This window comes from Solea solea, chromosome 17 (genome assembly GCF_958295425.1).
Source record: "Solea solea chromosome 17, fSolSol10.1, whole genome shotgun sequence".
In the NCBI taxonomy this organism is placed as follows: Eukaryota; Metazoa; Chordata; class Actinopteri; order Pleuronectiformes; family Soleidae; genus Solea; species Solea solea.
Window position 1 is genome coordinate 20271210 of NC_081150.1, and position 24619 is coordinate 20295828.

Sequence of the window (24619 nt, forward strand, 5' to 3'; positions counted from 1 at the left end):
TACATTACATACATATACAATACACTACATATACAGTATATATGTATGTATATGTACTGTATATATATATATATATATACATATATAGGCATATTTATTTTCAGGTTTATCTCAGAAGAGGACGAATACATATGGAGTACATGTACATGTAGGCTTACTTGATGACAGTTCAGATATTCATCTCCCATAGATACAAAGGAAATGTTAATCAAGCATGTCAGCAAATTAAACTTCGCTATGAATGTCTTTATCGTCGTCTTTAGACGTCGTATTGAGAGTCCGACTCAAAGGCAGCCAAAACTGCCAATGATTTAGAGAACACCATTTTGGCCAACCTTCGAAACAAGACAAAGTACAGCACATATGAGCGAACACCAGCTGACATCCAGTATCGTCCAATAGGAGCCTGGTGTCTGGTGGCTCTGGAGCAAATCTTGAGGATTCACAATGGGGTTTTAGATTGTTATGGGTGAGTTTGCCACCAGTTGCCACTTGGTCACGTTCTTCATCTTCATTGAATTTATTGGCCAAACTGTTTCATGCTGGTACGATGTCACACTTGCAGCTATCGCTTACACACAGGGTGTTGGAAACGTAAATCAGATCAGGGTTTATCATTCCAAACTGTACCTCGGTGACCTGACAGAGACACAGTTCGACCACCTTTTATTAAAGCATAGACATGATAGAAAAAAGTTGAAAAACTAGCTGTAAGTTAATTGACTACCAACCATCACCATGTACCAATGTGGGCCAGCCCATGGCCCTGTGGAAAGGGAACTTGGCTTCTAAACTCTAATCCCAATAGGTTAAGGGCTAGGGTATCTATGAGCATACCTCTTTAAAGACTTCAAGTGCTGGTCCCAAGCCTGGATAAGCTGAAAGAGCAGATGTTCCATTGTGCGACCCCTGGTGATGTAGAACACCCCCCAAAAACCACTTACATACTTGGCGGCCCCTCCTAACTTCTATTCTAGTGACCCATTTCTGAAATCAAGCAAGGCTGAGTTAATCAATGGGTCAATTTCTGACCAAAATACTCAGACTTGACTACAATCACACCATGAACTCCAGTATCGTAACTCCTTCACAGGCTATTGTACATTACAGCAAGTTACTCTTTAGGGTCAGGGTTTGATGTAGCAATTCCATTTTATTTTGCAGAAACCTTTTAAAGTAAAGGTACGTTACATATCTGAAAAATTTCTACTGTCTTCAGTTAGTGAAGCAGGTTTTTCAAAGGGGGACAGCACACAGTTTATGTGGTGACGGGTTGAGGGTTAATCCCACGCGTGGAGTCAGATCCAGATCGTCCTCGGAGACACCAGGAGCAGGAGAGAAACGGAAGCGCTGCAGGAAGGTGGAGAAGAAGAGGAAGAGCTCCATCCTGGCTAGACTCTCTCCGAGACAAACCCTACGACCTGTTGGCATGGACAGCGGTTGAGAAACATCCACGTCACGTGTGTTAATGTGTGAACTTGTAGAAGGTGTGAAAAGTGCCTGATGACGCAAACCTGCAGAAAAAGGCATGAAGGCATCTCGCTTGACAAACTTCCCATCTTTGTCCAGGAAGTGTGCTGGATGAAAGGAGCGAGGTTTCTCCCATTCATCCTCATCGTACAGGACAGACGTCAACAGAGGAAACACTGTGGTTCCCTGTGCACAAGAAAGGAATTAAAAGGCTTAAAACAAGATAAGATTATATGTCGAGACAGATGGAGACAGCAACATTGAGCTTGTACAGCGAGACAGTTGGAGTGTGATTTAAAACATAAAGAAGCGCCTACGAAAGTTTCAGAAAAGAACTTTCTACTGCCCAAAGAAACCTGTTATTCAGCAGCCTCCAGTGTAGGTGATACAAAGTTGTTCCTGCCTTATATTTTAGCATGTCATATAGTCAAGTTGGAGCAGCTGAAAAAAGAAGAGGTCAGTCAACCAAAGTTATACAATGTTAAAACTTGAAATGTGATATGTTAATTAGTTTTATTGTATGCTCATATTTTTTTTATTTTTAACATAAAATGTTAAAATGTGGACAAACCAATGAGACACAAAATTGGATGTCAGTTTTTAGTAACATTTTTGGGTATTTCAGAAAAACAACAAAATTCCCTAATTCAAGTGTGAAAAGACAATAATATTTCAATAGTCTTTCCAGTCTGACCTTCTCAATGAAGAAACCTTCCAGGGTGACGTCTTGGCTCGTCCTGTGAGGCAGTGCCATGGGGACGATGCTGGCCAGTCTCTGTACCTCATGGATGACGGCATCGACAAAAGGCAGGTTCTTTCTGTCTTCAACCTGCACCGGACGAGTTCCTATCGCCCTGCTCAGCTCCTCCTGGACCTGATCTGTTTGTAGAATAGAAGTTGCTGCTTGGGCCCAATTCCATTTCTCATCTCTACCTCTGCCACTTGCCATCATTAGACCCTTCTGCAGCAAAGTGGAGACGCAATGTCTTCATTGCTTAGAACTCTAGCGGCCTGATTTATGGTATGTGTTGGAGACTGCAAACATGATCAATTGATTCATTTCCTCAGCCACGGAGATTATGTTTTCATCAGTTTTTTTGATGGATGGATCTGAATTTGTGATGGGTAGGTTGTTTGGCATGTGTATGCAGCATCAGATACTTTACCTTCAGACCATGTTCAGATGTGTATATCTTAGTGACATCAACAGAGCAAACTATCAAATTGATGCCAGTAAACATATCTCCATTTACCAAAATTGTGGTAAATAGAATACTTAAACTCCACTGTCCCAGTGTGGTTTATTTGTCCGCATCGCTGGGCCACATAAATTGCAACATATTGCGAAATACATAACCGTAGATCCTTGGGGGGGGGGGCACAAGCTTGGTGTAGTGACTCTTGGCTTATCCCTCCCCTCCACGTCCAAAAGAAAGACTCATGTGAATGCTTAAAATAAAGGGGTGAAATGGGATTAAGCCCTGAACTTGTTGTGAAAGTTGCGTCCAAGTTCCTCACCTTGTATCTTTGGGTACTTGGCCATCAGCAGGAAACCCCACCTCAGTGTTGTTGCTGTTGTGTCAGTGCCAGCGGCGAAGAGATTCATGACGGTACTCAGGAGGTTCTTCTCGTGGAAGTGACTGTTGGTGACTCCAGATTCCTGCACACGAGGACAAATCACAACAATCAATCAAACACATGAGATCGGTCGCTTTATTTTGAATCAATCATTTTATGTTATCTTGAATTGTACATTTCACAAGGGAGGACATACTGACTAACAATAACGATCATGTTCATGTGATCATGTGATGCAATCCGGGCCTTTAGAGCACCGGAATTACGAACCTTTTAAGCGTTTTGTTAAAATTGTTAGAGAAAGATTATTGTTGTTTTTACAAGGTACAATGGCCTTGACCTTCAAAGACAGCATGAGCCCTCCAAACAGCCACAGAAGTGTTTATAGTAGGTGTGATATGCACGTCAGTATGCTCCTGACGACATACAAAGAAACAAGTCTGAAGATAAGCAAGTCTGTCGACAAAGCTCCTCCCCAAGAACCCAGACGATCAACCAAAGATCAGTATTCTAGTCAAGACCACAGTAACAGGACGAAAACTAGTATGGGCTCAAGACCAAAACTATTAAGGACTGAGACCACGGTGGGGCATATACACCATATATACAGTGGACAGTGGACAAGTCTCAGTCTTAACCTGGTCTCTGCCTGCCTTTGTCCTGATCTTTACAGTTACAGATCTGGTCAACTGCAACACAGATTACCACAATTCCATGACAACGTCATCATGATGAACCATTTGATTTTGATTTGCACCATCCACAGCGTCAAACATGTCACTCTCTTATGTTTCTATGGTAACCCAGTCTGGACAAACCAAATCAAAAATGGTCTCTACAGAGGACACTTCACAGTTTTGTATTTCATACTCATACCCACATCTCAATGAACATTCATGACTGTCCTGTTGAGGCCAGAGTTATTCTTTTGTAAAGAGTCAATCTGCATAACTCATCAGTGATTTGCTCATGTAGTGTGAAAATAGTTGTCTTTCAGATCACATGATCTCACCCCTACAGTTTGAAAATGTGAACTTAATACCAAAGAACAAAGTAGTCAATTTGCCAAAAAAAAGTCATGGTTTATTTACTGACCTCCAGATTTTGCTTTCGGACCAGAAAAGCGTCCACGAACCCTCTGCACATCTGTGGGTTGAGGGTCTCTTTCAGCCGACTGAACAGCTCTAAGTTCTGCTTCGAGTTGGCATCAACAGATTGGTTGAATTTCTTGCTAATAAACAGTTTACCTAACCACGGGAACATGTTGTACAGCTGTAAAAAAAGAACTTAACTTAATCAGGTCAATGGAAAAAATAGGTCAAAGTCAAAGGTTAAAAATACAATAAATGATACCTGCATTGATGGGGAACCTGCAATCTGGACGTTCTGGTTTGTTCGTTCCACCAGTGATGTAAACTCTGGATCATCATATTCAAATCTGCTCCCATAGACCATGGAGCAGATGATATTAGAGACGGCACAGTTCACTGGTACAGTCGTATCAAAAGCCTCACCTGCAACAAAAGGAAACAAATTAAATATACATACTTTTGAGGATTTTTGTTTAAAAATCTGTTTTTAATGCACTTGACCTTTAAATGTCTTAAACACTTCAACGAGGTAGTCACATTCCTCAGTGATCTTGTCCTCACAAGCCCTCTTGCCCATTCCAAAATCTCTCAGGTTTGTCAATGCAAAGCGCCTCATTTCCCTCCATGAATCTCCGTTGGACCATAAAACCCCTGAAAGGAAGTCTAATGAACACAGTAGGCGAAGGAAGACGACCTAGAAAAGCGCTGTGTTTTGCTTACCATGCCCATCCGCTAGCTCCTTAAAGATTTGCGGAGGGTCTCTTTCGCCAAACTCGTCAGCCTTGTTGACAAGAGCCTCTTTCGCGGCCTTGTATCCTGCCACAACCACCACCTTCTTGGATCCAAGGTAGACGGTGAACACTGGTCCATATTTCTTGGAAAGCTGAGGGTAAGGGAGTAATGTAATGAGAGATGGAAGCAGACAACATCACAAACTAACTTACAGGAGACCTACTCCAGCCACATCCTCACCTCCAGGAAGGTATTGAAGGGTCTGTTACGGTCCAGCTGCAGCAGGTTTCCAAGCAGGGGAAGTGGTTTGGGTCCTGGAGGTACATTGCCCTTCCCTTCTGAGCTGAAGCTCCAGGTAGAAATAAAATAGACGAGCAGCAGCACCAGCAGAGCCCCCAACAGTGAGACAGAGCTGAGGGAGGACTGGAACATAGCCTCAAATATCCCCATCGTCTAAAAACAAGTTGTGCTCCTGTCCCTGAGTGTGGAGCGTTGACATAACGACAGAAGCCTTTTGTAGCTGGAACAAAACTCAGCCCACTACAGGAGGGAGGAGAGAATGGAAAAGTTCACGCACATACAGTGAATGAGTAAACCTTTGTTTGAGCTGCTATCTTATGGTCACACATGACGTAACACATAGATGTTTATGTAGGATCATAAAGCGAGAGTAGTTTAGTGTGCTGAGGTTACAAGAATAAGTGTTGTAACGCACACACATACAAAGGAAACTCTGCCCCAGTCACTATGGCAAATATTTATCTCATTCTGTTGCAGTGAAAAATCAATATGGGGTGAATGGTCATGAAACTGCAATTAACTCAAAACTTCATATTGTAAGAATTTGTGTTTTTTTTTACTCAGTTACATTTTATATATATTTGTATGCTCTTATCAAAGGTTGTTCAACCATATTTTATTAAAGCATCAAACGTTAACTGATTGGAAAACTAGTCATCACCATGTACCATGGCCGTGTGGAAAGGGAATCTGGCTTGTAACTGCAGGGTCACCAGTGGGGTACCTCTGGTCCCAAGTCTGGATAAACTGAAAGGAGCTTAAAGAGCAAATGATCCACGATGGTGACCCCTAGAAATGGAGAAGCCCAAAAAAGAAACCCGTGCCATGGACGGATGTCATCATCCATCCATGGCTGCCCCTCACAACTTCTATCCCAGTTAATCAGTGGGTCAATTTCCAGATACGACCACTACAGACTCAACTACCATCACACCACGAACTCCAGTATCCTAACTCCTCCACAGGCCACTGCACATTATCAAATTCACTTATAAAGCACATTTAAATATAGCATTGTTGACCAAAGCGCTGGACATTTAAGGAAACAGAGCACAACTCACATACTGAGAGCCACTTTCTCCTCAATAACACTTTATTTTACAAAAAAAACTTTTTAAAGTCAAAAGGGAACACAATTTGACGGCTGAAAAAGAAAAGTTTATAACTGGGACATGTTTTTTTTCTGAAAATCTACTGTCATGAGTCAATCCAGCAGCATTTTCAAAGGGGGACAGCACACAGTTTATGTGGTGACGGGTTGAGGGTGAATCCCACGCGTGGAGTCAGATCCAGATCGTCCTCGGAGACTCCAGGAGCAGGAGAGAAACGGAAGCGCTGCAGGAGGGTGGAGAAGAAGAGGAAGAGCTCCATCCTGGCTAGACTCTCTCCGAGACAAACCCTACGACCTGTTGGTATAGACAGCGGTTGAGAAACATCCACGTCACGTGTGTTAATGTGTGAACTTGTAGAAGGTGTGAAAAGTGCCTGATGACGCAAACCTGCAGAAAAAGGCATGAAGGCATCTCGCTTGACAAACTTCCCATCTTTGTCCAGGAAGTGGGCGGGATGAAAGGAGCGAGGTTTCTCCCATTCATCCTCATCGTACAGGACAGACGTCAACAGAGGAAACACTGTGGTTCCCTGTGCACAAGAAAGGAATTAAGTAGCTTAAAATTGTAGAGCGTAAGATTTAAATATAAATGATGTCAAACAAGTTCACACAGTGTTGATTAAGTGCATCAACTCTGCATGACTCTCTCTGTGTTTCTCGGTGTAGCAGTGTTTAGATCTCGTGTCACCTGGCGACATTCCCGCACTGCACACAGGAAGCGAGTGACAGACGCAACAGCAACAATGAGCTAGTAAAGTGAGACGACCACGCAAACAATTTGAAAACACAAAGAAGCTCGACCATGAAAAGTTTAGGGAGTGAATTCTACTGCTCAAAAGAACCCTGCTCTGCTGCTGCATACACACAAACGCTCCCTCAGTTGGGTCTGATCGTTTTGCTTGACAGAGCCCGTTTTCAGATGAATGACGCAGCCATATCCAGACTTCAGAGTAGTGCTGCTTATAGACAATAACTTTTCAAAGTTCACAACTAATCAAATGTTTATCACAAAGACATTTCGAAGGAAATAAGTCGTTGTTTTAACTTTGACAGTTCCACCATGGCTCGACTCAAATCGAATCCGTTTTTTCTTGCTTTTCCATCTGTGATGGAACCTGGTACCTGGTGTTTTTTTTAGTACCTGCTCGGATAATGCTCCAAGCGAGCTGAGCCGATAGTAAAATGTGACATCAACAGACTGCTGGCCACTGATTGGTCAGAGAGTGTCGTCACTGGACGAGTCATGAGCGCGACGTCCGACACGAGAATCGAAGCTAACAAAGCCAAACTGTAGATCAGTTAAAAAGACTTAAAAATCCCTGAAAATATGCGTTCATCTCCAACATTTAGCAGAGGAAATGTCTAAAATGTCCATATTTAACAGAGGAGTCTGGTGTATTTAGCGATAGCGCTGCTGAAAGCCGGCGATCATGAGCCGAATCCCAACCCGTTCAGTGGTATTTCAGTTCAGTGACTGTGTCAGAGCATAGAAAGAAATAGAGGTGGAAGAGGAATTTATACAGAGTTTAATATGTCTGTCCAGTCTGACCTTCTTAATGCTGTAACCATTGAAGGTCACGTCTCGGGCCGTCCTGTGAGGCAGTGCCATGGGGACGATGTTGGCCAGTCTCTGTGTCTCATGGATGACGGCGTCAACAAAGGGCAGGTTCTTCCTGTCTTCAAGCTGCACTGGACGAGTTCCTATCACCCTGCTCAGCTCCTCCTGGACCTGGTCTGTGGATAGAGAAGATGTTGCTGCTTGGGCCCAATTCTGTTTCTCTCTGTTTTTGAGTGGAGACATGTCAGGAAATGTCTTCCACATCTGAGGAGTCTAGAGCACCAGTTCATGGTACGTTCAAGAGACTGCACCAGATCGACTTAACTGTAGCCTTTTGACAACCAACTTCAGCTATCAGCTTTATGGCTGATCTGGGAAATACTTCATACCTTCCGTTTGAAGTGTGTCCCTCAAATGTCTCAGTTTGACCTTACACTTCACCCGTCCCCACTACCTCAACGAGAATCTGAACAATGCAAACAAAGGGGGGTAGGGCTGAGGCGTGTATGTGTGTCCAAGTTCCTCACCTTGTATCTTTGGATACTTGGCCATCAGCAGGAAACCCCATCTCAGTGTTGTTGCTGTTGTGTCAGTGCCAGCGGTGAAGAGATTCATGACAGTAATAATGAGGTTCTTATCGTGGAAGTGACTGTCGCTGACTCCAGATTCCTGCACATAACGACAAATCAGAACAATCAATCAAACACACGAGATATGTTGCTTTATTTTCAATGAATAACTAATCATAACCTCCTCATGCAGTTTTCCTACTTGCACACTTGTGAGTCTACTTTTTAAGTGGGAAGCATACTGATCGGTCACTGATCGGTCGTGGTCATGTGATGATTTGGTGCAATCGTTATGTGGAGAAAATCATGTGGGGTGAGCTAGGCTTAAGAGTCCAGAGGAAGGGCAGAAGTCTAGTTCTCTTACTCTTATTTCATTTGAAATAATAATAATAAAAAGAAAGTTGTGGTCCATTTGCTGACCTCCAGATTTTGCTTTCGGACCAGAAAGGAGTCCACGAACCCTCTGCACATCTGTGGGTTGAGGGTCTCTTTTAGTCGACCGAACAGCCGTACGTTTTGGTCGATGTTGGCGTCCAGAGCTTCGTTGAATTTCTTGTTATAGAGTAACAGTTTACCCAACCATGGGAAGGTGTTGTAGAGCTGTTCAAAAAGATATATATAGACAACATCTTAACTCAACTTAATCAGGTGAGTGGAACAGTTTGTTCAAAGTCTAAGGTCTTAATGTCTTAATGAAAAACCTGCATTGATGCAGAGCCCGCAATCTGGACGTTCTGGTTTGTCCGTTCCACCAGTGATGTAAACTCTGGATCATCATATTCAAATCTGCTGCCATAGACCATGGAGCAGATGACATTGGAGACGGCACAGTTCATTGGCGCAGTCGTATCAAAAGCTTCACCTGCAACAAAAGAAAACAAATGGGAAATAAAAAAAAGATTTTATACTTTTGAGGATATCTTGTTTCCTCTTTTTTAAATCATAGACCTTTAAATTTCTTAAACACTTCAACGAGGTAGTCACATTCCTCAGTGATCTTGTCCTCACAAGCCCTCTTGCCCATTCCAAAATCTCTCAGGTTCGTCAAAGCAAAGCGCCTCATTTCTCTCCATAAATCTCCGTTGGACCAGATAACCCCTGAAAGGAAGTATAATGAACACAGTAGGCGAAGGAAGATGACGTAGAAAAGCTCTGTGTTTTGCTTACTATTTCTTACCATATCCATGAGTCGTCTCCTTAAAGATTGGTGGAGAGTCTCTTTCCCCAAACTCGTCAGCCTTGTTGACAAGAGCCTCTTTCACAGCCTTGTATCCTGCCAGAACCACCACCTTGTTCGATCCAAGGTAGACGGTGAACACTGGTCCATATTTCTTGGAAAGCTGAGGGTAAGGGAGTAATGTCATGAGAGATGAAAGCAGACAACACCACAAACTTACTTAGGAGTAGGAGACCTACTCCAGCCACATCCTCACCTCCAGGAAGGTATTGAAGGGTCTATCAAGGTCCAGCTGCAGCAGGTTTCCAAGCAGGGGAAGTGGTTTTGGTCCTGGAGGTTCATTGCCTTTCCCTTCTGAGCTGAAGCTCCAGGTAGAAATAAAATAGACGAGCAGCAGCACCAGCAGAGCCCCCAACAGTGAGACAGAGCTGAGGGACGACTGGAACACAACCTCAAATATCCCCATTGTGTACCTGCCTGTTTGGTTTTGAGTGTATTGACATACGTACAGAGGCCTTTTGTAGCTGCCAGAAAGACACAAAACCCAACCCACTACAGGAGGAGGAGAGAATGGCAAAGGTTACCCACGTACACATTTAAGCTCTGTCATGATAGGATGTTAAACTGCACCATCATTATCAAATCAATGATTATCAGACAAATATCAGTGACTTTAATATCAACTGCAGACTGGGCAACTCTTATCTTTATGGACATATGTCTCTATGTGGATTTAGTATCAGAAAGCTAGAGTGTGCAGAGATTGCTGTAGTGCTGGAATAATACACCTCACACACACACATACACACACACACACACAGGGAACTATGTCCCACTTAATATGGTAAATGTTTGTCTCATTTTGTTATTGGGAAAATCAATTTGGGGTGAAAAGTCATGACATTGTAATACATTAAAAAGTTCATCCTGTGAGTCTTTTTAATTATTATTTATTCATAATTATCATGTACAAGCGTAGACTTGAAGTTACAACTTGGGATGCACTCAATTCAACCTGTTGTGATACTTACTGCACTGTTTACTTCCAGATAAACACACATGTGATAGCTAACAGAGGACTTTCCACGATCATTTTGACATGGTTGCAATGATGCATTAATTATCAACTGCATCAACATGTGTGCAGGTGAAGGGCTAGGGAAGGCCTTGAAGATCACCCAAGGTCTGGATGTTCAACCACAGCCACCACGCAAGAAAATATAGATGGTAGAGTGTGAATGAGATCGTCAATTCTGTGAAAGCATCTCGTGTGAAGTAGTGGAGAACATTCCGCACAACAAACTTGGCATCTCACTAGTTTCGGTGGGAGAAACTAGGAGAACTTGGCATGTTTTGAAGCAGATCCAACTATGCCTCTGTCTATGAGTTCTTTGGGTTGGAATGGAATCTGTCTTACCTGGTTCTGGTTGCTTGGTTCTTGAGGATTGGGACGTTGAAACAGAAGGTCTTTGTGGTGCTGTCATTGAACTAAAGTAGGAAACATGAGTTTAAAACAACATCATTTATATATTTTTTTCTTTGGTTTTGTGAGACAGAAGTTATGATTGAAGGTTTAGCTGAACAATCATGATCATGCGGTTGTTATGAAACCTCACAGTGATTTTATTGAGTCATTGGTTTGCCATAAAAATAGCTGTGCTCATACACACAATATGTAGTTGTTCTCATTTTTGTATTTGCACAAGACAAAACCAAAACAAACTAATCAACTAACTGTGGTTGACCAAAGAGTCTATTTTCACAGTTTCCTTTTCTTTGTGACCTGCTGCTGCTGTTGTAGCTGCTGCTGCTGCTGCTGCTGTTGCTGCGGCGGCGGTTGCGGCTGCTGTTGTTGTTACTGCTGCTGCGGCTGCTGCAGTCACTCTTACACAATAATTTAGCCCAGTTTTCCCACCCACTTTTTAAGAATTGCACACTTTCATGACTTTCATGACCAAAATCACTGTGTAAATTTTGACGAGAGCAAATTTGTGTACATTGTTCAAATGTACAACCATTTTGAATCTGTAAGCGAATAATTTTCCTCAGACGTTTGGTAAAACATCATTTTATGCACGTTACATAAATCTTAGCTCTGTAGTTCTATAAACATGTCATCACTGAGTCAGAACTGTCTTGTCTAAACTTAGAACTTGATACTTTCTCTTCCTCACCACCCCCTTGTCCTTTCTCTCCCCCCTTTCTGTCCCCTTTCCCCCCATTTGTCCTTCCACCCGAACCTGTCTAGACAGATGGCTGCACGCAGGGTTCTGTCAGAGATTTCTTCTTCTGTTAAAAGGTTAACAGAAGAAATCTCTGACAGAACACGTTGTTTCCTCTCCACTGATACCGAGTGCTTGCTCATTGGGTGAACTGTTGGGTTTCTCTGCTCGACAATTGAACTGAATTGTCGCGAAATGCTATTGACGGACAGATTCTCTTTGCGGCAGCAGTGTCATGTGGTCTGAGTGAAATCATTCAACCCATGAGATAAAACAGAGTTTTAAGAGGGTGACGCCACAGGTGTCATGTCGTTTTCTATTTACGTGAGAACTTTTGTCACCATGGAGGTCAGAAATGTGGTTGTACGGGGTATCTCTCACTGACAACATCTTAGCCTCAACTGATAAAACACAGACTTTCTCAGGTTTATTTTATCTCAACATGCTTTAAGCTGAAGTTTGTAAACCACTCTCTCTCCCACATTGGGAGAAAATAAATCATGAATTATTCCTTCAAAATAAGGGACACCAAATTTTGCTTATGGCAAATGTATAAGAAGTGTGCACGCGTGCACACACACACACACACACACACACACACTCACCTTTGCCTTTCTAAGTCCTGGCCAATGATAAACTTTACTGGACCAGTGTGATTGCTCACCTCATTACATAACGCAACACGAGCCAAGTGAGGACAAAGGTGCACTCAGGTTTTATATTAAACCTGTAAGTCCTGTAACTCAGTTCTCTGTGGGACAGCCATACAGTCGTGTCCCGGTGCACAGGTCATCAAAGGTTTATCAAAGGAGAAAATGTTTTTAAATCACACTTTTGTATTTTTGTGTTATGCTGATATATATTATCTCACATTATGTTATATTATATTATATTACATTACATTACATTATATTAGATAACATCACATCATATTATATTATATTATATAACATTACTTTATATTATGTAAAATATGCTTTCTTCTATGTAGTTAACAAGCGCCTCCTTTATTGTCTTTACCTTTACCTGTCTGTCAGTCCATGTCCCACAAAGAAACATTCTAACATTACATGTATGATTGAAACAAAGAGTGTAGACACTGTAGACAAACACAAGGTCTTTACCTCCGTGAATGTCCTCTGAGGTTTTATTGTGGTCCAGCTGCAGCAGGTTCCCGAGCGGAGACGTGGCCTGGAAAGTTCTTACTGCTGTCCTGAGATCTGGACCTGGACCTGGTGATGAGGACCAGGAAGATAACAGGGAGACAGAAGAGAATGACAAGAGGAAGAGCTCTGACATCTCTACTGTGGTGATGAAGAAGTGATGAAGGAACTAAATAAAAGTAACATTTAACCTTTTATTTGCAATCAAAACATTTTTGTGCTAAAAAAAAACATGATCATGTTCTAGTTCAGGTCAGTGTGACATGAGATGGAAACTCGTGATGTGTCGTTCGTAAACGATTCGTTCAAAAAGAACTAATCTTTTGTATGACTCAGGAATAATGAGTCTTCTCAGTGAGTGATTCATTCATTTTCATGCAGTACCTTCCTTCGCCACATGATGGCAGGCAGCTGCATAAGTTCAGTCAGCAGGACAGGAAACAGAAAGGATTAGTTCAGGATTCACTCAACTGAGCGTCCGTCCTCAGGTCACATGACAGCTACCTAGTCACTGTCGTGCTGTTAAACAACAATGGCAGAGAGGATACAGGACACAAGTCACTTTATTGAGGTGTGTCTTTGCTTTCCTAGGGTTTCATATGGTTTTAATAGCTTGTGGCATTTTGTTTATTATACTTTGTCAGCTGAAGCAAACGATGTTGCCTTCAGTGTTAAGTGTTTGAGAACCGCTGTCTTTTTTACAACGCCCACAAGAGGGCTACAGCGCCACCCGCTGTAAAAATGAACAAAATGACTAAAAAAAAGATTAGTTCAATTTAGAGTAAAAGATCCGAATCAGTAAAAAGAGTCGAACTTCCCATCACTAATGGAAACATGAGGTCACGCATTCTTCAATAATTAACTCCAACTAGTTGGTGTTGGGGCGCATAATTGCGCACACAGGAAACACATTTGAGACAGGCACAGCAGAATCAGAGGCGGGGCAGCAGGCAGACGCAACCGAAATGGGATCATTAACGACTTTGGGAAAAGGAAACACATTTCCTCCGGCCAAATCATTACCCAAAATAAACGAACGTGGGAGCACGGCAACTTTCACATGTCCCGACACGAGCGGTGAATGTAAGTGGATCATGTGAAGTGGGGTGTTAAGTTCGCTCATTTTGATTGCCCACTCTAGCAAATCATTCAAACACGAAGTCCCATTCGAAAGTGGCAGGACACTAGTCAGCATGAATGAATGATAAGCGGCTGTATCACTGTGTCACCGGTACTTTATCAGATTCCTCGCCGCTTAAGGAAACAAACGGCTTGAAATGAGGGTCAATTTCTGCGGATATTTCTGGTTCAGGTAAAGGCTCAGCATGACGTACAGGAGGGGACGCAGTGTTAATGAACCCCACACCTGTTGGAGATTTACCATATTTATATTGTCCTTTTTTTTCTAAGAGCCTGACCGACAGCGATCAAATGGCCTGGCTCATGGCAGTAGAAACACTCGCGGCTCTCACCCGCAACTGGTGAGGGGCTTTTACGCCTCAGCCTTGGAGATCGGTTTCTGCGCTCAGGCACTACATTTGAGGCGCGAGGTGCCGTCGGCATAGGAAAAACGCCTTTGTGTGTCAGAAGGAATTCATCAGCCAGCACGGCTGCTTTGTGTTGATTTAAATAAACGACAATTCGTTGTGGCAAACACTTTTTAAATTCCTCAAGCAAAATTAGCTCCCTCATTTCCGCCACAGATTTAACATTACTGGCACCATTTGTCAAACAAAACACTCTTGTCACGCACAAACTCAACGTTTGTCTGGTTGGCAGTTTTTTCACCATTTCTAAATTTTCGCAATAAGCTTCTGGGACAAGCTCATAAGCCTGCAACACAGTCTTTTTTAATTTATCATAATCCAGACTATCCTCAATGGACAGACTGGCACAGACCTCCTGGGCCTTCCCCACTAGTTTACACTGGAGGAGAAGTGACCAGAACTCTTTGGGCCAACTAAGGGCGGCAGCTATCCGCTCGAAAGCGCCGAAATACGAGACCACCTCGGACTCACAAAACGGAGGGACTAAAGCAACATGCTTACTAATATCAAAAGTAGGTGCAGAGGGCTCCCTTCTCCAGCTCAAGCACCCTGATGCGCAGATGCATGGCTTGCACCTCTAGCTGCTTATTTCTATTCTCAACCTCTTTTATCTGGAGGGCTATGCGGAGATCCTCTGTGGTCATGCCACCTCTCATAAGAGGATCCGTGACCGGCCCAGGCTCCACACCAGGAACGAGCATGGCAGCAACCTCCACCGCTTTCACGTCCGCCTCCAGTGCGTCTCCTGCCACGTCACTCGCAGCGGCAGCGGCAGTCGCATCAACAGCCGGTCTAGGTAGGACGCCCTGCTCCATTAACTTTGACCACAGCAACTGCTTGAGCTCTGCTTTCTTAATATTGTAAGGCACATGCACATTATAACAACTTGCCACAATCAACAAGTCTGCTTTTTTGCATTTTTCAAGTTTTGCCAAAGATGGACTGATCACCAACTCATCCAGTGAAAACTCCCTAATTTGCCCCACACACTAAAAAAAACCGCCAACCAGAAAAAACAAATACCGAAACTACCCGAAAACGAAGCAAGACAAGAAGACAATCATGTTATGCCCTGGTTTAGGGGGCCTAGGACCAGGGGTCGCGTTAACCGAATATTTTCTAACCGAAAGCCGAAAAATCTGAGGGCCATCCATCATTTTGACAGATTGCAATTCACACCCCTGACCACTCGGTGGCGAAGAGCATATTACAGTAATTGGCTCTTGTAGAAGAAGAAAAGTAGAAAAGAAGAAAAATGTCACAGCAGTTGAGTGTCAGAAGTTTCTTTAAAAAGCCCAATAACGATGTTCATAAAAGAGGTGAAAAAAGAGGAATGGATGAAGATGAAGGACAAGCTCAGCCCTTGGCCTCGGCGGAGCGAGGAAGCGGCAGCAAGGAGGTTAGGCGGGAGTACAGAGTTCAGTGGGAGCAGGAGTTCTCCTGGCTGAGGGGGGAGGATGGAAAAATGTTCTGCGACATATGTAAAAAAAGTGAATATGAGCAACGGATTTGTCTTAGGATGCACGAACATGCAGAATTAACTGACCACAAAAGTAGCCACAGCCACCTTGAGGCTTCGAGGGTGCTCAACCAAAGTGTGGCTATGATTAAGCATGTGGAGAAATCACAGGTTGCCTGCAACAAGGCATTAAAAACACAACTTAAGGTTGTGCTGCATATGGCTAAAACATGCCACCTGTATCCTGACCTGATAAATCTCTTACAGTCTGCCGGCTGTCCAAACCTTAACAGTGCACACACATACACCCACCATGAGACAGTCAGATGGAGGAGGCCTTAGCGGAGACCACAACCATTGATATTGATGACCACATCGCCAACAGCAGATATGTTGGAATAATAGTAGATGAAACCACTAATATCTCAGTGGAGAAAATGCTAATCACATACCTGACACTTCAACAGAAAGGGGAGCCTGAAACCGCATTTATCGGCAATTACGCAATTCCCTCTGGCACTGCTGAATGCATCACAGCAAAAATAAAAGATGTGCTGTCGGGCTGTGGGGTCGCTATGGCTCAGGTTGTTGGACTTGGAAGTGACGGAGCCAATGTGATGGTGGGTCGGAAGGCCGGAGTTGCACAACAGTTGCGCCAGAATGACTGTCCCTTCCTCTTAAACATTCACTGTGGTGCGCACAGGACAGCGCTTGCTGCGCATGAGGCCTCCACGGCTGTGCATCAAGTCAGTGCATATGTCAGCACTCTTAATAACATATACACATACTACAAGAATTCCCCCATACGAACATACAGACTAAATAAACTTCAAAAAGAATTGGGGAACACGACCTGCTGAGCCTAAAACAACCATCGACTACACGGTGTTCACCGTCTTTATGGGACAGAAAAAAGGGGTGGTGTTGTCGGGATTCAAGGCGGTGAAGGAGGCGCTCGTCAACTACGAAGACGAGTTTAGAGGAAGAGACCAGATGCGGATTGTACATGAATATAATCAGGGGCATGGTGAGTGGAGTGCAATTTTACGTGGTTATTGATAATGTCTTATCATATTTAAAAGGTAGCAAATGTATTCTTATAAAGAAGAAAAACAGACGAGTCAAGTTGTTCAAGCTTCCAGTCGCATCCGGATCTGGAGGGGAAATATCACCTTTGTGTCACCTTTATTTTGAAAGGGAAGTCACACTGAGACCTAGCCAAGAGTGGATCACTTTGCCACGGAAACAACTTTTGTTAACAACAACATAAACGGCATCGTCATCAGCATAACAAGAGACACAAAAACACGAAAGATGATCTAATGGTTAACTTTAGGGGCCCTGGACGCCCGAAAAAAGTCTAAATATAATCTCACCCTGAAGGAGCGAATGCTAATGTACGACATGCCAAAGAAAGTTCAACAAAAGTCTCTGCAATGTTGTCTTTTTCTGTGTGGCTTCGACACTCACCGAACAACATCATCAGAGTGATACATGGTTCCCCAAGCTATGGGTTGTGGGCCCTGTTGGAGTAGAGTCCAGTAGAAATTACAGCAGAAATTACCAAACTATCAACTAATAGTTGCAGCCCCACTGCAGTCATAAATTCTCCACTCATTGGGTTTTTAATCCATCGCATTGGCGACGCCAACAAGAAACAGAACCTGCAGATGTTCAGCCGTCTGAAAGAGACGCTCGCTCCTCAGACGTGCAGCGGCTTCATGGACGCCCTAAAAACATATGCTGCGACCCATTTTGTGGGTCCCGACCCAGTGGTTGGGAACCACTGATCAAAAGGATTCAAAACTAATGAAAAAATTGGCCTCGCCTTTGCGACATTAAAGATGAACGTATTTCTGAACTTTCAAACTGACGTCCTCGGATAACTGCAGTGACGTGTCGTCACCTGCAGGGGTCAGTGGCTTTCAGGCAAAATATTAACATATATTTATATAAAAAATATTCCTGTAGGATTCTTGTTTGAAAAGTTAAGCCAAGAAAGTAGAATGAACATAGCAATGAACCACCAGGGGGCGACGCTGCTGGTTGTAAGAATAAATATAGTTATAATAATACAGGAATTCTGTGACTTAAAACTTTAAAACAAGTACATACTTGCTTCCCTAAGCAAGTATGTACTTGCTTACTTGAGTATTGAGAAACGGCTAGTGTCTGGCGAGGACGCAGACGAAGGTTCAGCTCTGGATGAGAATCTTCTGCACCTCAACCCTTCACTTCCTTAACGCTCACCTCGTTGTAACTTTAGGAAAACTCGGACATTTCACTGTGATGAATTCAACGACATCAAACTCAACAAAAAAAAAATATACATAATAATGTGAACCTTTTGTTGCCCTTTTACTTTTCTTATATAAATCTGTCGAATATAAAATTGGGATATTCCTGCATAGATACAGTTTTCAGGAGGGAAAAGAAACGGTGATTAAATTAAAATGAACGCAGTAAGTTTTTGTTTCACACACATTGTAATGGGCGGGAAGAAAAGCGTGAGGTCTCGCCCACTCGTTCTCATCGTGCAGGACAGACGTCAACAGAGGAAACACAGTTGTTCCCTGTGGGCGATGTTTTCACACAGTGTGAGCTCATACAGAAATCATACCGTTTCTGACGAGCTCAACGAAAATGTTCTTCTAAAGAAAATCTACACTGCGGTGTATCTGTGCAGCAACAGCTTTTTCAAACATGTGATGTGATTTACTCAAGTTGTATTGAGAATCAAACACTGTCTAAAGTCCAGACAGCAAACGTGGAAGATCTGCATCTATGTCCAGACAATGAGTCTTCATGGACCAGCATGACTTTATTATTTTGTAGTTTTATCTTTTCGTTTGGCAGATCCTATACTTCATATTAGATGATTTTTATTCTGACCTCTTTAATGACGTAACCCTGGAAGTGGACTTCTCTGCTCGTCCTGTGAGGCAGTGCCATGGGTAAGATGTTGGCCAGTCTCTGTGTCTCGTGGATGACGGCGTTAACAAATGGCAGGTCATTCCTGTCTTCAACCTGCACCTGGCGACTTTTTTTTAGCTCCATTTTGTAATTATAATGCCATGAACGTGTGGTCTAAGCTCCTGACCTTGGATTTGTGGATATTTAGCAATAAACAGAAGAGCCCATCTGAGAGTCGTTGCAGTGGTATCAGTGCCGGTTTTCGTGAACACAGAATCTACAGTCCCACCTTTCGACATGCAAAACAAAATGCAGCGTCAGCATTAACACTGTATTCTAACCAGTCTCTATGGTTGTACCACAGGGCAACAAATGAGCGTTTCTGACCCTTGAAAAGGCGAGAGGGAAACTTCTTCAAAATGATCTGAGCGGGCTTGTCCTCACCTAAATCACCCGGAGGACCACTTTGACCATGGCCTCGTGTTTGGGAGTGCCCGCTGCAGCTGGGATTGGCGCTATAATCGGCATGCTCCGGCTCCGCTGTGTTGCTACCGCTAGCTAGCTGCGGCTGCTCACTCGCTGTTGGCTCCTCCAGCTCCTTCTCGCTCATCCGCAGGGGGCGCCGAACACGGAGGAGAAAAAAATAATAATTATTTTTTTTTTTAAATTATAAATACTACTTTTTTTTTTACCATTGCCATTATTACTATTATTTCGAAATATTATATAAGCCCACAGCGACATAAAGTCATAGCAAAGATTATTAAATAATGCATCGTAGTTACCGTTGTTGGAGCAGAGTGTTAGCTTGCTAGCTTACTTCGGACGATAGCAACATTGTTTAATAATCAATAAATAGCTGAGTCGACGTGTGTTAATGTTACTCCACCTTAAATTCATCAGGGACGTTTGGAAACTTAACATTAGGCCTGTTCAGGTGTTATTTTACAGGTGTCTTTCCTGCTTGTATGTCAGTTAAAATGCTTTAAGTTGTCCATCCCCTTTGTAATAGGGTGGTTGTAAGCCTTTGGTTTTATGTGTCACAGTTTATGTTTGTTAAAGTTTACATCAGTGTTAAAGTGCAGTTAAAGTGTATTACTGTTAATATTTCATACCTTAGCTTTCCCATATCATTCATAGGCTATATATACATATATGTTCATTTCACTGCACTTTACTGGTTTTTGCACTCTGGTTAGACTGAATTGCATTGCAATGACAATAAAGTTGAATGAATCTCATCACATTTTCATTATTAGTCTATATTAGTCTCATGTATAGCACACCAAGCATCTGTTTTTTTATTAAAATGTAACATGCAGTCGTCACATATACTTCTCTTCTCTCTTCAGATGCACTTTTAAAAATATTTCAGTACCACCCCCAGTGACACAGCATCAGGTGCTCCTGTCCTTTTTAATTTTATCACTTGTTTCTTTCTTTAGTTTTTATTTGGTGTGATATTTTTTACTCAAAGAAATAAAATCTTGAATACACACATGCAGTTTCTGTGTGATTGTATGAAAGTTGATTGTGAAATTGACTGCTGCGATGCAAGGGGGCGCCAGCTAAAATCTTGCCTAGGGCACCAAATTACTCAGGGCCGGCACTGCATATAATGCAGAATAGGACAATCAGATTAATATATAAACGCAGGATATAGAGACCATAGAAAATCACCAGTTCTGATTCAAATAATATTCAAAGCAAAGAAATAATTTATTACCAAAGGAAATAAAGACATTCTTCTCAGAGAGACCCCAGAGAGACTAGGGGGGTGGGGTATAATTTAAAAAGTAATCTATCGTGTAGATGTGTAGATGTGAGCCAGAATGATGAGACAGTCAGGGACAGGCGATCTTTGACCTCATTGTCCAAGGGCACGTTTGTTTATTGGTTTGTTAACAGGTCGACAGGTCGTGTTTCTGAGTCCAGTAAAAAAATATATAAATAACTTCCCTTCAGCCACAATTGGCATCATCAAGTCTCATCAAGCGTCATCTCTGTCATTTTTCATTACAGTGAAGCATCGCCCACTTCTGCTTTCACCAGAGACTTAACAGTAGAATAAGTCACGGACTCTTCCTCTTTGCCCTGAGTGGACACACAAACATAAAGTCACACTCACATTAACCCTGAGAACACAGAGCATAAATACAGACGTCCACAGAGGTTTTAACACTTTGTCAATCCACTGGATCCAGAAGAACCTTCTGGATCTGTGTAGAACTTTACCTGCTGATATCTGTTACCATTTTACACAAACACGACAAAATTCATCGTGCTCCGTGAAGACGTCGCAGAGATACACACATGTGAATATGTTCAATGGACTGAACATTGTTGTGTGATCCTGCAAACGCACCAAATTAGGTTCAGATCCGGCGAGCGTGGACAGAGATATTTCGTTTTGTTTCAAATTAAATCGGGATTTCTTGAACATTTGATCATTTTTGTGAACCGTGAAAAATTGTTGACAGGAAGTTGCTAAGAGAGACGGAGGTAAAAATGGTACCTTTTTCACAGGAGGCGCACTTTGACTGATGTGGGTGACAGTCGTGTACGTCACATCGGTCTCTGTCTCCTCCTGAGTGTAAACAACACAGTGATTAATGTTTTAAACCTGAGTGAAGTTACTTCATTTCAATGGGATAAAGTTCTGATAACAGCGTCTGAGTGAGACTAGAAACGTAAAAAAAACTGTGTGGATTAAAACATTAAATCTGAGCTTGTTATGGAAAATGTGTGTATTTGTAGCCATTGTGTAGTATGTAATATGTGGTTAAATAACACAATAAAATGAATAATAAGTTGAGTTTTACTCACATGGAGGTGGATTGCTGTTTGCAAACCTGGAACAAAAACAGTTAAAATAAACTATTCAATTATAAAAATATAATTTGGTTCATGATTACCTAATCATTGCATAAACATGAACTTTTTTGAATTAATCTGTTGTGCACAAGACTAAATCTGCAGATTCTCCCTGATAATTGCACCATTCATTCAAATTAAAGTTAACAATTAAAATTAGAATTGATTTAGATGTGAGAATTATCACGATTTTCAGAAAATGGACCAAAAACAAGGAAATATTTTTATGTCGGTACGTAGGGTGAAAAAATATATATATATATATATATCTATATATATAGATATAATATATATTATATTATATGTATTATTCTAATTAAAATAATAATAATAATAATAAATATAATTATATTATTATTATAATATATATAATATTATAATTATAATATTATATATATTATCACGCCTCATATTACATATTATATAAAGAGAATTCACTGTTTCACTGACCGTCTTTACGTTTGCTTCTTTCCCTGCACTTGATGAGAACAACCGCACCGACGACCAGCAGCAGCACCAGCACCAACGCGACCGCGACGCCGACAATGACGTGCAGGTGATCTGTGGTCAGAACAGACACGGTCACCATCCTCTCAAACACTCATTCATGTATGTGAAGAAAAAATAAGATATTTACCTTGAAATCGTTTGTTACCCTTGGAAACCAGCGTGTAGTCGCCCTCTATCTTCACCTCGTTGTTCTTGTCAACAAACTGGCAGGTGTACCTCGTGTTCTGATGACGGCTCACAGTCAGATAAGAGACACACTCGTCCCTGTGATCCACACTTTCACCAAACAGTGCGTTCCCTGCCTCGTCCAACCAGTGGAAGTTCTTCTCCCCACAGGAGAAACCGGCGCTTGATAACAGAGAGCACTGGAGCATCATATCACCGCTGCTCTTTAGTTCAGGATCCGGTTCTAACGGAGAGACTGAGAGAAAACAACGTGTTTTATTATCCAATCTATCCAGTTTTGTACATTTACACTGAAGCATTTAGCAGATGATTTTATAGAAAGCGTCTTGCAAAAGAGGAATAAGCGACATAGAAGAAGTCTTGGAAAGAACTCCACTAGATAGGACCAGTGGACTGACAGAAGGTGGGAGTGCTGGAGTGGATCCAAGTGCAGAAGGGGATCGTACAGGGGAGGGGGATAAAGGTCAGTGCTAGGACAGAAGATGCTTTTGGAAGAGCTGGGTCTTCAAGAGCGTCTTGAAGACAGACAGGGACGTCCCCTGTTCTGCGAGCGCTCGGTAGGAAATTCAAAGAGTCTGGATTGTCTTGTGCGGCGTGTTGGCACCGCCAGACGTCGATCCTTTGACGAACGAAGTAGTCGAGGGGTAACTTAAGCCTTTAGGAGAGCATTTAAGTCGCTGGGAGCAGACCCATGAAGCACTTTGTAGAGGCTAGCATCAGTGATTTGGATTTGATGCGAGCAGCTAAAGGTACTCAGTGGAGCTCAATGAACAGAGCGGTAACATGTGCCCTTTTAGGCTGACTGAAGCGTTCTGGACCATCTGTAGCGGTTACACAGCACAGGTCGGCAGAGGTGTACAGAGGTATTTATATCTACATCTGTTGGTTACACCTGAGAAATGATACTCACTTGTCAAAATGTTCAGAAACACACTTTGGTCTGATATAGGGTGTCCATTCAGTCGACAACCATATTGACCGGCGTCCTCGGCCGTGACGTTGCTGATGAGCAGAGAGCAGTTGGCTTTCAGGTGCAGCCTCGCAGCTTGAACTCTTTTCTTCACTACATTTCCTTTCTCGACCAAAGTCGCTGTCTGCAGCTGTCGATCTGCGTGTAACCAGTGTATTCTGGAGCACGACGGACCATTTGCTGACCAGGTGTCACACGGAAGAAGGGCTTCATGTCCAGGTCTGTGAAAGAGACTGACGGATTCTCCTGTGATGCCTGTTTTAAGGACAAGAATCATATTCTGAAAAAGCCATGAACGATAATATGCTAATGCGTGCTAATCTTCTTTTTGCAGGATCATGTGACTGAAGCGGGCACGAGAACTCAAAGCTCGTCTGGGATTATAGTGATATAATGCCCCACGAAACTGTTAAATCTAACATGACAGGATTATCTGTACGTGACAACAGTGTTTTTATCTACATATACATCATCTATCCAAATCTATACATACAGAGTCTACCTGTCAAGGTGGCTGGTTCATATTTTACAGGCCAAGGTGGCCAAAAAAAAGATCGTCACAGTGATCTGTTAACAAACTAAACCTAGAAATAACAAAGTGGGGGAAATATTTGAAGAAAAAACAGAGCTTTACCTTGAAACTGAAGCACAAACATAAAGATTATCTCCAGTCGAGACATTCTGTGTCGTTTTCTGTCGTGTGAAGATTTCCTCTCTGTTTCCATTCTGAGGGTGTGTGTGTTTTCTTCTTTTTTAAGTTTGACTTGCATAAAGAGCTACATCAGACAGACAGACAGACAGACAGACAGAGCAGAGACCATGAAAGGAAATGTGACAGCTGCATGATTTCACTCGTCACGCAAGATGAGGAAGTTCAACTTCAAGAGCAGCCGTGTACATTTAGACCGTTGGACAGCAGAGGAAACGTCAGACCACAAACTTCCAAACACACCAAAAGACAACTGACTCGTCCCCGTGAGCTACATGCTAACAGGCGTGTAGCAACCGATAATGTAATAACGGCCAATAATGTAATAATCTAAATGTAATAAAACCAATAATGTAATAAATTGCCAATAATGTAATAAAGTTGTTGAGCCAATAACGTAATAACGTATTACGTTATTGGCCTTGCATTAAAAAAACTTTGATAATGTAATAACTGAGCCAATAATGTAATAACTCAGGT

At 42.4% G+C, this 24619-nt stretch overlaps 2 protein-coding genes across 3 annotated transcripts; both read right to left on the reverse strand.

Annotated features, from left to right (window-relative positions):
• Positions 1 to 1133: 1133 nt before the first annotated feature.
• LOC131443154 (cytochrome P450 2K4-like) lies at positions 1134 to 11074 on the reverse strand. Its single transcript, XM_058612547.1, has 15 exons — positions 11004 to 11074; positions 9843 to 10138; positions 9587 to 9749; positions 9358 to 9507; positions 9111 to 9271; positions 8830 to 9009; positions 5112 to 5294; positions 4860 to 5022; positions 4641 to 4790; positions 4402 to 4562; positions 4144 to 4320; positions 2989 to 3130; positions 2165 to 2349; positions 1515 to 1656; positions 1134 to 1421 (listed from the first exon to the last, which is right to left on the reverse strand). Exons 1-15 carry the CDS (start codon positions 11068 to 11070, stop codon positions 1237 to 1239), a joined length of 2505 nt encoding a protein of 834 aa, XP_058468530.1. The 5' UTR covers positions 11071 to 11074; the 3' UTR covers positions 1134 to 1236.
• An 8517-nt stretch (positions 11075 to 19591) lies between these two features.
• On the reverse strand, positions 19592 to 24439 carry LOC131443802 (uncharacterized). Of its 2 annotated transcripts, XM_058613776.1 has the most exons (7): positions 24065 to 24439; positions 23371 to 23685; positions 22402 to 22695; positions 22215 to 22325; positions 21717 to 21742; positions 21406 to 21477; positions 19592 to 20984 (listed from the first exon to the last, which is right to left on the reverse strand). In XM_058613776.1, exons 1-7 carry the CDS (start codon positions 24198 to 24200, stop codon positions 20907 to 20909), a joined length of 1032 nt encoding a protein of 343 aa, XP_058469759.1. In that variant the 5' UTR covers positions 24201 to 24439; the 3' UTR covers positions 19592 to 20906. The 2 variants fall into 2 exon arrangements, with proteins under 2 accessions (XP_058469759.1, XP_058469758.1); XM_058613775.1 differs by lacking the exon at positions 19592 to 20984 and having other exon boundaries at positions 21002 to 21477.
• Between the last annotated feature and the right edge of the window lie 180 nt (positions 24440 to 24619).